The sequence below is a fragment of the Homalodisca vitripennis genome, chromosome 1 (assembly GCF_021130785.1).
Source record: "Homalodisca vitripennis isolate AUS2020 chromosome 1, UT_GWSS_2.1, whole genome shotgun sequence".
Taxonomy (NCBI): Eukaryota; Metazoa; Arthropoda; class Insecta; order Hemiptera; family Cicadellidae; genus Homalodisca; species Homalodisca vitripennis.
The window spans coordinates 103715597-103734469 of record NC_060207.1 but is presented as its reverse complement, the minus strand read 5'-3'; the positions used below and the strand labels follow the sequence as shown (position 1 = coordinate 103734469).

Below are 18873 nucleotides of genomic sequence, written 5' to 3'. Positions count from 1 at the left end.
TCCCTATAACTGCTTTCCAGCAAGAAATTCTAGTCATTTCCTTTTCTAATTGACTATTGGAACATTATATTGTAATATGAGAAAAATCGAGGTTGACCCATATATTGCTTAGAATTACCGTAATAAGTGTATTACCTTATTTAGGAAAGGAAACGCTTTCAACCAGCAAAAGGTTTTTTTTCGTTATTTAATTCACGTTAAAATAAAATTTTATTTTATTGCAAAATAATAAACTAAAGATTTTTAATTTTTGAAAGTAATAACAAAAATGTGCTTTTGATAGAAGATATAATACATAATAATAGAACATAATTTTGATAAAACTAAGCTTGTTTCTAAAAATTAAATATAAAAAAAATAAGAAATTAGCATATTTTGGCACACATTTTGGCTGTGCGTAAACTATAAATATTGCAGTTCTTAATTTCTATGCGTGGGGCAAAATACAAGTAAATTTAAACACTCATTGTAATTAATAAAACACATTAATGTGTTGAACATATTTTAGTATATGCACAGCTTATATACGAGGTAGAGTAAAAAAGGTTTTCGAAATTAGTTTATATATATTTAATGAACAAAGTTAAAAACTTACAACACTGTTTTAAGGATTCTATCCTCCTGCAACAACACACTTGCCCAAATGTGCAAAACAAAACACATTTAGCAATCATTATGTAAAAGTGCTTTAACTGTTTACGTTACCATTTCCTTGATAGCCTCAAAATTTGTAAATCGTTTTCACTTTATCAATGTTTCCAACCAAGGGAACAGGAGGAAAACAGCCGTTGTCAGGTCAGGCGAGTAAGTTGGATGTTCTAGCGTGGTAACACTGACTGGGCTAGATAGTTACGCACTAACAAAGACCGATGTGCAGAGTTGTTATTATGAAGCAAAAACCAATTGTTCCCACACGTTTTTCAGGGCTTTTCCTCCTGATGGCATCACTTAAGCGCCTAAGAATTTCCATGTCTTTGAATTTCCAATGGTCATTGGTCACTGCTCATCCCTCTGAAATGAACTCGTAGTGAATTAAACCTTTGTAATAGAAAAAAAACACACAAAACATAACTTTACTCTTGCTTTTGTCCAAGCGAATCTTTCTTTCCTTCATTTTCCCTTCAGAGGACTAACGTTTTGTTTGGAGATCGTTTAAACACCATGTTTTGTCAAAGTTTTTCGTAAAATTTCGATCTGGATCGGCCATATAACTTAACTCATAAGCAATTATCATTCGATTCTATTTGTGATCATCAGTCAGCATTTTTTGGAACCATTCACAAATTCGATGCATGTTCAAAAGATCATGAAGGATGATGTAGATCATGTGATAAATGTATTAATTTACTTGGGATGGTATTAACTTACAGACACACGGAAACCCTTTCCACAAGTAAACAACGTTTTTTCTTCTCTAATTGTTAGCTCTGGGCTAATAGGCTTCGGGAAATCCCATGCCGCCTCAACGTACTATTTGATTCTTGACGTAGGCGTCTCTTAAGGATCTAGGATAACTTCTCGCTAAGGGTCCACCAGACTTCCTTGGATGAACCCCCTTATCCAGTTTACATTTATGTTACAAGTCTGCAGAGCGTTATTTTATTTTAAATAAATTTACTAATTGAGCTCAAGAATTCAAGTAATTCTTTAAAAGTCTATAGATTAATTGACGAGAATTTTAGCTAAGTTTTGAAAATTCATCCCATAGTTATTCTTAAATTATTTTAAACCTTGACTTCTAGCATGGTTATATACACGGCACGTAAAAAAGATATGTTCCAAAGTCTCACTATGACCTAAAGTACATCTCAGACATAATGGAGTGAAGTACTGACCAATAGTATAAGGTTTTTATTTATATTGGCGTGACCACATCTTAAACTTAGAATGCTGATTATTTCCCATCTTTTCATTTCAACCGTTTTGAACCATGTATGTTTTGGCATCGTTTGAACAACCTCTTTATAGGCCTACCATCGGGCTTTATTACTCCTATAAACAGATCGTTACATTTTGAGAAGTATAATTGTTTTCAAACAATGGTAACTAAGCGATACCATCACTGCAAATAATATTCTCTCCCCAGGAAAAGTACCAATTGCTGCAAATTAAATTACCCACCGGTGAGCATGGTGGGTGTATAATTAAATCGATATCGGGAACTTTTTTACTCTACCTCGTAAATACAATATCCTCATTTACTTAAAACTACAATAGAGTCTGGGCTGCTGGAAACAATTTTTTGTAAGCAAAGGTCTTGGTGCCACAGTCAAGTAAAAAGGTATACAAAATAGAGAATGTACAAACAATATAACCTATGTGTTTTAAAAGGGTCGGCAGAAGACACCATACCATTTGGAGTATTCCTGACAACAGCTTCATCTACAACATGTCTCTGCAGAAAAATCTTAAAATTCACATTGTAGCATTAACTATAGGTATTAAATTCCAAAGAACGGCATTTTGAGGACACTAAGGGGTGAAATAAAACAAACAGTGAAGTAAAGTAAAGTTTTATACTTTATGCAAGCTTCAGGTTTCTGGTCCTTACGAGCACCAAAATATTGTCAACGAGATATCAATACTACAACTATTCAACCAGGCCGTTGTGTTAACAAAATACTTTTCTATTTTAAAGAAATTTTAAAAGATTTTTACGAAATAAAGACAAAAATCCCACTTACATATTAACGATTTTTATGGCGAAAAATTACCTTTGTACGATAGTATTAGAGCATGGGTCAATATAAAATTTCCATTGAGGTAAAGATACTAGATCATTGTGTAAAAATATGAAATAAATATAGATCTAATAACGATCATGATCAATATCATGATACACTCCCGATTTTATTACAGGGTAAGCCCTCTATGTCAGTTAAAGTGCAATATCATTAATACTAAATCTTCAGCTCCAGATCAATAGTGTGTAGTATTATATTATACTTTTAATAAAATGTGATTTGTAAAATACGAATAACCTTTGAAAAGCACTAGATGGAATTACTAATAGAATATTTATTTATTGTATGAAATAATTATTTCGAATATTAACTAATTTATACAGGTTAAAACTTTATAAGTCAACAATGTTATTAATATCATCGAGTTGTGGATTCTCAGCAATAGGCCTACTCTTTGACATACCTTTACATAAATTCAAATGTTTATATAACGTTTGAAAAATCTCGTCAGGATTTGTAGAAATTTAGAAAATGTAGAATCTTTTACTCTGAAGGTAGTATAAATATACATAATAGGTAAAACTTTTAGAAATTTTAATACAATTTTCCTCGTGGCAAAACTCCTAGAAAATGTTTTGCGACTTTGCTGATCATGGTCCCAAGATCACAAACTTACTCGCTTTATAAGTCGTGATTTTAACAAAACAACAGTTTTATTTAAGAAGGAATTTCTCATTAGGATATGGAGCCCTCATTATTCAAGGTCAACCTGCAAGGTGAAAGAGCAGTGAACATTTTGTAAAAATGTATTAAGAACAAGAACAATAGGCAATGTGGGGAGCTATTAACGTATCGTGAGTGGTCTTTCACCCGCCGATTATTGATATTTCAACGGCTACATTTGAACAAATACAGACAGACATCAAACTGAATAAGGGAAAACACAAATTGGATTTAGCCAAGAATCAGAATACAAAAATTAATTTTATTGAAACTGAGAAATAAAATTTGGATTGGAAAAAGAAGTATGATCATTTTCTTTCCAGTAAAACAATTCTCATGTTTACGTTGCGATGATAAATAAAGTAAAATAACAATAAGACTGTAATGAAAACGTATCTTTTGATAGCACATTTTTACTTGAAAACCAAAACAAAAAAGATTGATTAGACGATCTCTTGAAGACAAATATCTTTCAGAAGACAATACTGGCTGCAAATACGAAAATGTTCCAGTCAACATAATAACGATACAGCAGAGAAATTTACTCAAAAAAGACAGATATAATATTTTGAACATGACCATAGAAAGAAGTAGTAAAAATGTTTAGAAAAATGGAAAGGTTTTGATAAACGTGACTAGTTGTTGAAATGTACATGTTTCCCTCTTCAAGATAGTCCTAGTCTACATATCACCAGCCCTCGAAATGGCCAACAGCTATAATAATTGATTAATAATAAAACAACGAGGCCTTACTAAAAATAAACTGAATGCGAGACCAAGTCACATCTTTTGATGTTATTTTGACGACACGTAAAAACTTGTCAAGTCGGTTTGAAAAAATTCTAATTCGATAAATGCGTTTATCATTCAATAATTACATTTTTTTGTAAATATTTTATTTCGTGTATTTTAGTACTGTAATTGGGTTATTAAGTTATACTATTCCTTGTTAATTTTTACTATAGTGATGAAAAGTTTTGTCATTCTGTTCCTTCAGGTTTTATTCATTCCTCGAAGTGGTGGACGTGGTCTTGTCTTTCCTTAATATCTGTGAAATAGATTCTAGGCATTAAAACCCATCACGTGCATGCCTCCTGACAGCGTTACTAGACAGTGGATTACAAACACATCTGTTGAAGTCATAATACGTCTTTCAATCTAGTTTTTTTAATTCTAGTAGATGCTATTTTAGTTTTTAGTACATTTAATTTGCTAAAAAAGCCGATTTGATTCAGTCAGTCTTCGTTCGATTTATTAGTATCACGTTAGTGGTTACCAACTATGTGATATTAATGCTCAGCTCCTGACAAACGATTTCTTAGTTGATTGTCTAAACTTAATTACAACCACAATGGCTGGGCTCAAGGATGTCACATTGTCTTATTTAGTTTTTTTGACAGTAGTTGATGTTGTGTCGTTCGACGACGTGACGCGCTTCACCTCTGCTAATGTTTTTACTGAATTAGAAAGTTCAGCTCATGCTCAGCAAACGCTTACTCTTGAAGTTAATTGTGGTCAAAGTGGCAGGCGAGGTGTCCCGGATCCATCATCCGGTTCGAGAGACAAGGAGAATATTTTCGTCGATTATTCTGGCCATTGGTAGATGTTAAGGCCATGGTGGGAGACAAGGGGTTAGAAACTGAAACATATGAAAATGTCAGGTAAAGTTTCGCTGAACCCGGTCCAACCAAATCAAATTATTACTTTAAACGGTTGATACTCTAACTTCGCATCAACACAGTTGAACCGATGAAAGAAATCTCCAATAGTATAATATTATTTATTCACTGTGCTCAAAATCTAAAAAAGAAGTTTTTGTAACTCTTTCTTACCGTTACCAAATTTAAACTTAATTATAAATTTACTAAGGACCCGATAAGTACGTAAAACAATGTTATCTGTTTGTCTGTCTACCCGTCCGAGCCATAACTCTTTCTTACCGTTACCAAATTTAAACTTAATTATAAATTTACTAAGGACCCGATAAGTACGTAAAACAATGTTATCTGTTTGTCTGTCTACCCGTCCGAGCCATAACTCTTTCTTACCGTTACCAAATTTAAACTTAATTATAAATCTACTAAGGACCCGATAAGTACGTAAAACAATGTTATCTGTTTGTCTGTCTACCCGTCCGAGCCATAACTCTTTCTTACCGTTACCAAATTTAAACTTAATTATAAATCTACTAAGGACCCGATAAGTACGTAAAACAATGTTATCTGTTTGTCTGTCTACCCGTCCGAGCCATAACTCTTTCTTACCGTTACCAAATTTAAACTTAATTATAAATCTACTAAGGACCCGATAAGTACGTAAAACAATGTTATCTGTTTGTCTGTCTACCCGTCCGAGCCATAACTCTTTCTTACCGTTACCAAATTTAAACTTAATTATAAATCTACTAAGGACCCGATAAGTACTTAAAACAATGTTATCTGTTTGTCAGTCTACCCGTCCGAGCCATAACTCTTTCTTACCGTTACCAAATTTAAACTTAATTATAAATTTACTAAGGACCCGATAAGTACTTAAAACAATGTTATCTGTGTGTCAGTCTACCCGTCCGAGCCTTAACTCTTTCTTACCGTTACCAAATTTAAACTTAATTATAAATCTACTAAGGACCCGATAAGTACTTAAAACAATGTTATCTGTTTGTCTGTCTACCCGTCCGAGCCATAACTCTTTCTTACCGTTACCAAATTTAAACTTAATTATAAATCTACTAAGGACCCGATAAGTACTTAAAACAATGTTATCTGTTTGTCTGTCTACCCGTCCGAGCCATAACTCTTTCTTACCGTTACCAAATTTAAACTTAATTATAAATCTACTAAGGACCCGATAAGTACTTAAAACAATGTTATCTGTTTGTCAGTCTACCCGTCCGAGCCATAACTCTTTCTTACCGTTACCAAATTTAAACTTAATTATAAATTTACTAAGGACCCGATAAGTACTTAAAACAATGTTATCTGTGTGTCAGTCTACCCGTCCGAGCCTTAACTCTTTCTTACCGTTACCAAATTTAAACTTAATTATAAATCTACTAAGGACCCGATAAGTACTTAAAACAATGTTATCTGTTTGTCTGTCTACCCGTCCGAGCCATAACTCTTTCTTACCGTTACCAAATTTAAACTTAATTATAAATCTACTAAGGACCCGATAAGTACTTAAAACAATGTTATCTGTTTGTCTGTCTACCCGTCCGAGCCATAACTCTTTCTTACCGTTACCAAATTTAAACTTAATTATAAATCTACTAAGGACCCGATAAGGACTTAAAACAATGTTATCTGTTTGTCAGTCTACCCGTCCGAGCCATAACTCTTTCTTACCGTTACCAAATTTAAACTTAATTATAAATCTACTAAGGACCCGATAAGTACTTAAAACAATGTTATCTGTTTGTCTGTCTACCCGTCCGAGCCATAACTCTTTCTTACCGTTACCAAATTTAAACTTAATTATAAATCTACTAAGGACCCGATAAGTACTTAAAACAATGTTATCTGTTTGTCTGTCTACCCGTCCGAGCCATAGCTCTTTCTTACCGTTACCAAATTTAAACTTAATTATAAATTTACTAAGGACCCGATAAGTACTTAAAACAATGTTATCTGTTTGTCTGTCTACCCGTCCGAGCCATAACTCTTTCTTACCGTTACCAAATTTAAACTTAATTATAAATTTACTAAGGACCCGATAAGTACTTAAAACAATGTTATCTGTTTGTCTGTCTACCCGTCCGAGCCATAACTCTTTCTTACCGTTACCAAATTTAAACTTAATTATAAATTTACTAAGGACCCGATAAGTACTTAAAACAATGTTATCTGTTTGTCTGTCTACCCGTCCGAGCCATAACTCTTTCTTACCGTTACCAAATTTAAACTTAATTATAAATTTACTAAGGACCCGATAAGTACTTAAAACAATGTTATCTGTTTGTCTGTCTACCCGTCCGAGCCATAACTCTTTCTTACCGTTACCAAATTTAAACTTAATTATAAATTTACTAAGGACCCGATAAGTACTTAAAACAATGTTATCTGTTTGTATGTCTACCCGTCCGAGCCATACCTCTTGATATAAACGTTCTAGAGACTTAAAACCTGGTACATAGACTCCTTCTGGTTCAAGGGATCAAAAGAGCAAAGGTCAGCAAAGTTACCGTTATTCCACAGTGTTTACATTTGTTTTATGGGTAACAATAGAATGTGCATAATAAATACATTTGTGAGTAAACTGAGTTTATTGTGACTTTTTTCTATCAGTTACCGACACATGTAATAACTTAAAGTTACTTTTTCGGATTGACGAATTAGACTTACGATGCTCTGTTTAATCTGTTTAATAAGGAACTCCAAACATGCCTGTAGCCCGCGGGGATGGTACCGGCCTAACTTTATTTAAAAAATTATAAAATCTTTTAAATTCATATCCTTAACCTCCAATTGTTTTTCCTAAAACTTGGTAACAATTTTCCCAAAATAGTCACATTACATGCTTATATTTTCACATGGAATAGTCCAAATGTTTTCCTCTCTTCAGAGAAGACACCAGAAGACCTGAAAATATGAAGTAAAAAAATATCACAATCAAAACCTTATCTAACCTCATTAACTTCAGAAATTTAAGTAAAGCTAAACAAACATGTAACAAAATTTAGTCTTCTATGTTTTATCCAACTCGTATATTTACATTTTATGTTCTTAAAAATATGTATCACCAATCTTTGTTATGATTTCAAATACGAGTGGTAGTAGGAGAATATTGCCTCCGGAAAAAGTATTTAGCGCATCCCAGAGAAATAGTTTAGAAAATACGTATATGTCATACATATTGTCTAAAATAACACTGTACGTTTGCTTTTGTCTGTAGAAGTGATTGTAAATTACCTGAAAACCTCGCGATTATAATAATGTTATATAATTTTTGATTAGTACCATATTGAAATATCAGTAGAAAGGAGTATTTCAATTATAAAACACGAATGCTGCAAAAATGCAGTTTCGTAATCCGTTACGTACGATTGATAAACCTCATGATGCGATGTTCTCCCCAAATGCATATCCTCTGCTGCTCCGGGTTTCGGAACAAGATACTTCCGTTATTGGTCAAGCCGACTCAGGGAAGTCCTACAGCTCACGTCAAGCAGGGCCGTACCCGGATGATTCTGAGCCAGAGGAGACATTTAGATCTTGGATGATTCAATCCATAATTTTAAATTTTGTTCTTAAATTCAAAAGTCTCATAATACACGACACTGTCAATCCACATTCCTAACGAATATTCTTAAACGACTGACTCCTGGTTTGGGGCCCCATCGCCCCTCCCCTCATCAGTAGTGACGACCCTGACCCATCTCGGTCCCTTTCACTAACCCCTTCCTTCAATCGACCCCTCCCTCTGACATTAACATGTATGGCTGTACACATGTCACTTTCCCATCAGGGTAGATAACTAAAAGGCGATGCAAATGGATTCTTTAAGCACCAAAACCATTCTCAAGTTGTGATAAGACATTTTGTGAAATTGTAAAAATTAGTATTTTGTCAATATTGAACGGAGTTTCTATATTATTCTCCGTAACTTATTATTATTGTTTTAAGTCAGTTATCATATTATTATCTTTAATATTATTATATTCTGGTGTTAATGTAGTTGTTTCACAGTGTATCCGGTAGAAGCTGTTCTAAACTAAAACTAACTATTCTGGTTTGTCTCATTATTTTGATTCTAATAAAAGAGAAAATAATAAATTTTAATTGGTATAGTTTGATCAGGTTAGACTTATGTGTATCACAATAGAATGATTTTAATTTTCTGTTTTGAAAGTTTGGTTCTTCGATATTAACAGACTATATAATTAATTGTTAATATCGGTTCCGCCTGTCAGAGGAAATGGGGTGACGTAACACTTTTGCCCTGTAAGACTTTTTCTTCTATTACAAAACCTATATACACCATGATACTGTATAGCCCAATTTCAGAATATTCGTCTGCCAAAAGTGGTTTCTATTGTAAGCAGTTAATTAATATTCGGACAGCCAGAATTCAGTGGACACAACAATCAAGGGACAACAAAAGTGTCAATTTAGGTACCAATATACCAGTGTGCTGTGTGAGGTAAGCAGTGAGTCGGGGGGTTAACCAAACCCCGTGCCCACTCATTCTGGTTCTGTGCTGTCGTACCAGCCATCCAACCAACACCCATCCTCCCACGCTACAACGTCAACACTGTCTCGACACCAGCTTTGGGTCGAGAGATACTTTTGGCAGAAGCCATTCATGGATCTCGTGTTGACGACAGAAATACCCTACAGCCTAGAGGCATTCATTACTGTCTCGGTCAATAGGCATGACACAAACAATACCACTGTGCTTGTCACATACAAACAGAAATTTCATTTTTTCTATTTGTGAGTGAACAATTTTAAAATTAAAGAATTGAAATTGTGTTAAAATAAAAACATGAGCAAACTGTACGTACCTTAGTCCATTGAATAACTGTTTAGACTTCTCCAGCAAGTGACAGAATTCTATAACTATTTTCCTATCGTGATCATCCATGCCTGCCATTTTGACCACCATTTCTGAGTGGCATTAGCACAGATGTGATGTTACCGTCCACATAACACTCCACCGAGGTCCATCGTAACCCGAATATCTATAAAATACACTAATAAGACAAGAATGAGGAACATGGCAAGCGGTTAGAGCGGGCAAGAAGCGTAGGCACCGAACGAGCTCCGAGGATCACACGATATTCGGGTATCCTGCATACCTCGGCCGATAAAACCGCCCGTGCCAGTCGACTACGCGGTGTTACACTAAACTCTGAGGCGACGAGTGAACGAGGTGTCACTTATTGCTTTCCGAAGCAAATACGGACCGCACAACTAAAGGGTGTACAAAAAGTGCAAGGGAGGTAGTTATTGATTGGCATTTTGAATGAGCTAAGTAAAGCAGACGACACATATGGTGTGAAGGTTCGCCACTGTGCCGCAGCGCGCCACCTTCTGGCTCGAACTATTAGCGCTACCTGGCAGCAGTAGCGGCAACTACTGAGGGCAGTTCGATCAGATATACGTAGAGAGCGCCTGTTGGCACTAAGTTCAGTAGTAATCGTAATACAATAACCGTGGACAATGGATACGTAATACTTAGCTCTGAACATAAGATTTTTCTTTATTTATAATTTGAAGATGAAAGCCATTTGTTATAAAACTCAACACATAATATAGGTTAAATGAATTATTAACCCGAGAGCAGAAACTGTGATTAATTAATTATTAGTTTAGATAACCACTTTACTTTCATTGAGTAATGAAACCAATAAATTAGTGGAGCATCGTAATTTTAAAGCAAAATTTATAATTCGCCTATATAATAAAATTGTATAATAATAAAATGGGTAGAGTGTAAAAAAAATGGAATGAAGCAAAGTAAAACTGTATATTTTTAATGCTGTATTTACCGTCGCCCAATAGTCCATAACATTATAATCCTAATAATATTATAAATGCGGGAGAGCCTTTGTTTGTTTGTTTTGCTTTTACGCGTAAACTTTTAAACCGATTGAAATGAAATTTTATATGGACATTCTTACGGTTCCTGAAATAAATCTCTCCAGGCTACGCCCCACTAGTCTTTAAATTAGCGAAACGACCCATCTTGGTCTCAAGTTGGGAAACATTAACTGAAAGCGCCTGTCAAATGTAACCAACTGTTCTGTGTAACATTGTTTTATGCCAGCACAACTATATACGAGTATGTTTAATTAATTTGACTACTATTTTCAATTGGTTTATATTTATAGAGTGTAAACTATATAAGAGAAACCATTAGTTGTCTCACCGTTTTTAAATTTTAGCGACTAGGTAAGAATAGTATAGTAAAAGTGTCCTAAAACATAAGTTGGTCAAAATTTTTATCCGAAGACTCCCTTTTAAGCAGCTGGCAAGAACTACGCTAGATAAAAGTTCGCTGGACTGTGCTTTTAAAGTAATGTACTAATTCCAGCTCTACATGTTCGAAAATATTAAAATATTTCTTTTCAGTTTATATAGGAACAAACACGTAAATACTGTCATTGTTAATGAGATATACTTTTAACTGTAAAGTTTTGCAAATACAGTATTCAATATTAGATATGAATGTCAATGTTACCTTCTAAATTTACTGTACATTTAGAGATTGTTATAAAACCCATGATAGTTTTATTTTTACATAAGTACGTTTCTTTGATCTGTGATATATATTTTCTTAGTCGGAAAAAGGCAAAATAAATTAAAAGACTAAGAACGAAGCAAATTACAATGGCTATAAATATACAATTATTTACGTAGTTGCTTGGTCGTGGCATAAAGGCAATCTCAACATTGGCATCGAATATAATTCACTCGATCCAGCAGTGGCCATACACGTGCAACGGCCACTAAATTGCGTACATATCCGCGGGCAACTACAAGCAGTGAAGATATAAAAGACAAAGTACATTTAAAGACTGTTATGAAACCTTAGGTGTGTTTTGACAGAATCAGGCTTCCTGGAGCTGTGTACGTATACGTATTTTATTTATCAGGAAAAAATCAAAATAATCTATGGAACAGAAAATACCAAGAACTGAGAAAATTACATTGTCTATACATATACATTTTTCAACATATGTTCATGATGATGGTAAGTAAACAAATTCATTATTGACGTTGGAAATATAATTCACTGAAACCAGAAGTGCTCATACAGATGCAAAAACTACTAAATTGCATTCGAAGCCGAGGGTAACTGCTAGTAATATTATAAGTGCGAAAGTGCTGTTGCTTGTTCATTTTGTATTCACACGTAAACTATTCAATTGTGCTGAAATATTACATGGATATTCTTGCGATCTCTGATATAAATATAGGTCTATGCTCATTTCGAAAATCCCTCCGGTCTAAGCCCCACTTGTCTGTAAATTAGCGAAAATACTCATCTTGGTATCTAAGGTTATAGAATATTAATTAAAAGAACCTGTCAAATGTAATCATCTGTTCTGTGTAATCATTGTTTCATCACAGTATAACTATATGTTTAATTAATTTAACAACTATTATGAGTTTGTTTACAATTATAGTGTGTAAATTCTCTAAGGAGTAACATTTAGTTCTTTTGCTGCTTTTAGACTTCAGCGATTAGGTAAGGGCTCATCTACCTTAAAAAATAACATAAAACATAAGATGGTTAGAACTTGATTCTATAGATTTACTTTGAAGCAGTCAGAAAGAACTATGCTAGATACAGTTTTATGGACTGCGCTTTTGAACTAAAGTACCCATTTTAACTCTAAATGTTCTAAAGTATTAAAAATATTTTTCAGTTTATAAAGAAACAAACACGTAATTAGTGTCATTTTAACATACTTTTTAACTGTAAGTACTTTTAGCAAATATTAAGTATTATATATAAAAGACATAGTTACTATCGAATTTTTAATATAAAACTCATTAGTTTTATTTTGAGTCAAGTATGCTCCTCTGATATGTGATATATTTATCTTGATCGGAAAACAAGGAACAATCAACTACAGAACAAAAAGTACAAAGAACCGAGTAAAGTACAATGGCCATAAATACACGCTTTTTGACTTATTTTCTTGACCGTGTAAACAAGGCAAACTCCACATTGGCATCGGAAGTATAATTCACTAGAACTAAAAGTGTTAATACAAATGCAAAACCTACAAAAAATTGCGTGCGAAGTTGAGGGTAAATGCTAGTTAAATATAATAATAAGAATTGAATGTTTTAACTGTCTGAGCCTAGAATTAACCAGGAAGAAGTTATAAGATCATATATTTTACAATATGGGTTTCAAGACTAAATGTTCATGAATAATCAACGATAACCAGACTGCATTTGGATCAGAGTTTACTGTGAAAATAACCGACATGTAGTTTATTAAATTTATTGATATTTTTGAATCATAATAATTTTTGTATCATGATATGGTTTAGAGCAATATCGCACACTGTTGTTTAACATAGAAACATGTTCAGTGAAATAATAATACAGCTTGTCATTTACTATCTTTTTACTTATTCCTCAAATTTCCAGTTCCATTTTTCCTCTTGTTTACGGATTTTCGTATATTAGTTATATTCTGATTTAAGCATGGATAGGATTTCCAAATTCTCAAATAAAAGCATTTACAAAATAATATACGACCGGAAACCGTAGCACCCTAATAACTGGAATTTCCAAGACTTTTCGAAGAAAATAACTTAAGTTTGAGTTGCATTTGTGAACTGTAGCTGTAAAACCCCACACTTTATCATATTTTTAAGTTATGACAGGTTTTGTCTTTGCTCATTAGGTCCATAGTATCCAAATTTTTAGAATATTTATATGATCACACATGTATTAGTTTTGAAATGCCATGCATATAAATAATGAAAAAAGTAATTTATAATTATCTACAACAAATTTGCCTCATCACATTTTGTTGCACCCAGATCTATCGCACCCGAATTCTATTGCACAAAGTTAACTTATAATCTATTGATGTCAGTCATTACCTGCTTTAAATTACAATGAAGACTTTTTCAATATATATTTTAAACATTTACAACAAAAATATAAACAGGTTCAAAACAAGGTTATTTGAAGTGCCTGTGTTAATTAAGTTAAGCTCTGTGAGGTGGGCGAAGAAAAAATTGTTCTTGTCGGAAATGTAATTTTTGTTAGTACCTAAATTAAATTACAATTCTCACAAACAATTTCAATTGGGAGTACATGACGTGTTAGCGGGCAGTGAGGTAGAGATGGTGAAGGGTGGTGGGAAGGGAGGAGAAGAGGAACTGATGTACTGTACTCAGCAAGAGAACTGAGATAGCATCAACTGTCACTGCGCTATCTGTGTGAACTACAACCAACTAATGAATAACAACAGCCAACGCACTGAGTTCTCTCCTCATCACTGATCCCTGCTCCATGCGTTGTAACTGTTATACAATGTCAACCCTTGGCTACCGTTGTCTGAGTTGTTAGCGGGTAGTGAGGGATAGCTGGTGAAGGGTGATGGGAAGGGAGGAGAAGAGGAACTGATGTACTGTACTCAGCAAGAGAACTGTGATAGCATCAACTGTCACTGCGCTATCTGTGTGAACTACAACCAACTAATGAATAACAACAGCCAACGCACCGAGTTCTCTCCTCACCACTGCTCCCTACTCCATGTGTTGTAACTGGTGTACCCTTGGCTACCGTTGACTGAGTTGTTAGGGGATAATGAGGGAGAGTTGGTCCACTGTTTTATCTGTGTGAACTAAGTCTGTTATGTTTAAAGTAAGAACCGATTGGGCATTGTGTCCGTACATACTGTAACGTGACTCGTTCAAGGTTAGCCCCTTTTGACCAGTCCCCCATTACACTGCCACTACATTTCACGTCTCTGTCGGTGTCAGCTGTGTGGTTATCCTGTTTTTTTGTCAATAATCAATCCCGCCGATTGTGAAGTACACTCAGGAATTTGCTTTTTAAATACAAATAGTTCGTTTTGCTGAAACTCAACGGCAGCTTGTTGAAGTTAATGGTGAGAGTGTAATAAACCATGACAATTTTCGAAAATGGTGTAAGTCTTTTAATGAGGGAAGAACAAACTTTCATGTTGAAGAACGAAATGGACGGCTTATTGTCATGAATGGAGACTGATGAGCAAATTTTCCAAAAGAGACGCTTCACTATTAACGAACTTCATCAGAAATTTCCACAAGTTTCGAGGTCTGTGTTTATAACATTATTATTGATAAACGTTGTTAAAAAAATTTATACGAGATGAGGTACCAAAAATGTTAACAGAAGAACATAAAGAAAAGCGTATGGCACATTCTTTGTTCTTTTTGAGTGCCATCACAAGGATGGTGATGAGTTCTTAAATCACATTGTGACTGGTGATGAGACGTGGGTTGCAAACTACATTTCAGAGACTAAACGTCAATCCAGTGAGTGGTACCACCCAAATTCCCCGACAAAGTCACATCAATTCAAGTAAGAACCTCGAACACGAAAAATAATAGCCACACTTTTTGGGACTGGAAATGCATACTTTTGATAGGTTTTCGGGCACAAAGAATGACAGAAATGCAGATATATACTGTGCAACGTTAATGAAACTTAAGCGCGCTATTTAAAACCGCCATCAAGGCCTGCTCTCTAACGGCGTCGTTCTGTTTTACGACAATGCTCGGCCTCACGTCGCGGTAAGAACACAGAAGTAGCTGGAAAAATCTCGTTGGGAATTACTGGATCATCCACCATACAAACCTGACTGCACCGTCAGACTTTCGTCTTTTCCAAAACTCAAAGAATTTCTTATTGGAAAGCGTTTGGAACAATGATGACAGGTTGAAAGAAACCGTTACTAACGGGTTGAACTCACGCGGCAAAGTTCTCTGATGATAGGATCCAAAAGCTGACGCCACGACTTTAAAAATGTTTAAATTTTCATGGTAACTATGTAGAGAAGTGAATAAATGTTCATAATTTAGTTTGTAATACAATTTAAGTTCATATATAAAATGTCCCCTTATCTATTACAAAACGGTTCTTACTTTAATAACCTCTCGTATAACCAACTAATGAATAACAGCCAATACGCAAAATCAACATATAAGAGGAGAGGATTTAGTGATTGTGGCGTTCTTCCTAATAAGATTCACGGACTACTGTCAAGAAAAAACGGCCGACCAGTTCTCGTGAAAGAGAGACTGGCCTGAAAAGTTGTGTTACAGCTAAAAACTGGAGGCTTCAAAACCTCGCAGTGGTAGTAAAGCCAATTTTAATCTATATTTATGAATGTTGTAATCTACATTTTACATTTTGTTGAATTTACAATCAGGTGCGCCTTTATAGCTTTGTCTTCTTCCGTTTTCGTGTCGTTAAAGCAGTTTCTTAATTAGTCAACTGGTCAAACGCCGTGTATGGGCTTCACCAGTCTTTCAAAAAAAAAAAAATAATTCTTACATTGACGTCTATCAAATATCAAAACAAACGTGTCTCACTTAGGTTAGTAACTGGAACCAATCGTCAGAATTCCCTAGTCACCAGCGAGACATATCATAGTTCTGGGCATCAGATAGCGCTGTAAATGGTGTTTCAGTGAGACTTATGTGTTCTTTGATTTTGTGATTTATATAGTACTAGCGGGCCCGGCGCGCTTTGCTGCGCATTTCAATAATTTTTTGCAAAAGTTGCCCGCGGCTTCGCACGCAATTTCCCGTTGAAAACAGTACACTATATTCACTTATTCTTTTTCTATCACATTCTAAACATTGCTGAGATAATTGATAGTCGTTCCATCGTGAGCCTCTTGGGCGTATTATGAAGGTATGTACCATATTCCTGCCTCTATCTAGCTGTTACCCACGGCTTCGCACGCAAATCTTAAGAACCGAAGTCCTTATATTACTTAGTAAATTTTTTTTTTACTATAATAAATTTTAGATTAAATTAGTTATATCTCCGATGCCACGATTGAGCTTGCTTTGTTGTCTCGATCGAGAGAATATGTACACACGGAGTTTTGAGAACCATACTTCTGTCAAAAAAAACAACTAAGGTTGATTTTATAACATTCTTTATATTTGTAGCCAACGTAAGATAGTAATTATGATATCTGCATTACTCTTCTGATCAAGCATGAGCATGGTTTATATTAAATAAATATTGCAGTTAAAGGTGAATTTTTACGTCAAATTTGAATTGTATTATCTGGATAGTAAAGTCTATGTTTAACAGTGATTGCAAAAAACAGTTTAAACAAAATTTGTCGTTTCTCTTAAGCTTACTCTATGCTTTAAAACTATAAGTGTAATATATGTTTACAAAGAACAGCTGATTAAAAATTTGAAAAGACGTTAACATATGTTTGCTGCAATGCATTTCTTATGGGTATTTCTGTAACCAGTGGGGCGGAATCCTGAATCGGGAAAGGGATGGGCATAGCTTATAAACCTTCTCCGTGGAAAAATACATATACGTACAAATTTTCATCATGATCGGTCCAATAGTTCACGATTCCATAAAGGACAAACATACAAACATTCATTTTTATATATATAGATGTAGTCTACTTTGAGCGTGATCAAATAAAAATATAGTAGAAGAGTCTTAAATCCTCCTCCACAGAGTACACAAGTCTTATGCACTATATTCTTGAGAACTTAATACATCTTATATCAAGTGTATTAGAATAGCTGGTTCCGCCATTTTTTAGTTATATTTATTCCCATTTGTATATTTCTTTAATTCATTGTCATACTGTATAAGGGGTGTTTTTATTAACAAGTAGACGCTCTTACTATATACTGTCAAAGTAAAGGTTAAAAACCATGCGAAATAAACGTTTTTTATTCGCATGCACATTTAATCTTATAGTGAAATAGCTACATAAACAATTACACAGAGAACTGTGGAGTTTGTTTTTGACATAATTCAAAGTTATGGCCAAACTCTTCGTGAATGGTTTTACGTCAATGATGCTGACGTTGAACAAATTTCATCCTCATCGTAGTAAATTGTTATTCGCGCTGTGAATAAAAACTCTCATACCGTCGTTGTTCATGTTCTTGAAAGCCAACTAACTATATTACTTTTTATTTTTATTAGTTCTAGTTCGTTGTTTAGTTTGCATTAAGCTGATAAAAAATTGTATAACAATCTCCTTTGTTAATCCAAGTACCTAATGAAAATACCACTAGTTGTACATTATTACTCATTATATAATTTTTAAGAGTAGTGATTCGTCACAATTTTAATTCACGAATGGAAGTATAAGAAATGCATTAAAACAATATCTTATTGGCGAAAACTTTGTAAAAAGTACAGTAACTTTAATTATTTTGATCGGGTCTTCCTGCACCTACCTTCGTGCAAAACACTAGGACCTCTGAAGTACGAGTATAAGTGTAACAATACACCATTAACGTGCAGTCTTTATAACATTGAGTCTAAAGTAGAAACACATAGAGAAATTACACTGTATCACCACACTGACCCATTCACTCTGACAATCTTAAAATACGTTTTTGGATCTTCCTGTTGTTAAGTCGAAGCATGGACAGGAAGGGAGCTTAAATTTCGAATAAGAAGATTTGTTGATCTCACAATTTGACCTTGATAATAAAAACCAATAAGAACTTGTATCATATCATCCTATCATAAAATAAAACTTTTTTATTTTACGATAAATAATAATAATAGTAAAGTTAGGCTATTTTTAGACATAAGGGAAGAGGCAGGTTTAATCACCATCTAAAGAATTAACTAGAAATATGAAAAGATTATTGGTTTTAAACTACATCTTAAAAAAAAAAAAACACGTTTCTCTTACTAAACAAACGTCCAGCCCAACAAACATAAGCGAAATCAGCATATCTGTTTGGGATGATATTCACCCTACTTAGAAATCCGAC

The 18873-nt window shown here is 34.2% G+C and overlaps 1 protein-coding gene across 1 annotated transcript in view; it reads right to left on the bottom strand.

The window, feature by feature from the left end:
* Window positions 1-10382, bottom strand: part of LOC124368316 (protein SCAI) — a 65236-nt gene extending 54854 nt beyond the window's left edge. Inside the window, exon 1 of the mRNA XM_046825592.1 lies at window positions 9910-10382. Within this exon, the coding sequence (XP_046681548.1) occupies window positions 9910-10010 (101 nt within the window). The 5' untranslated portion in view covers window positions 10011-10382. The remainder of the gene's footprint in view (window positions 1-9909) is intronic.
* Window positions 10383-18873: the final 8491 nt, after the last annotated feature.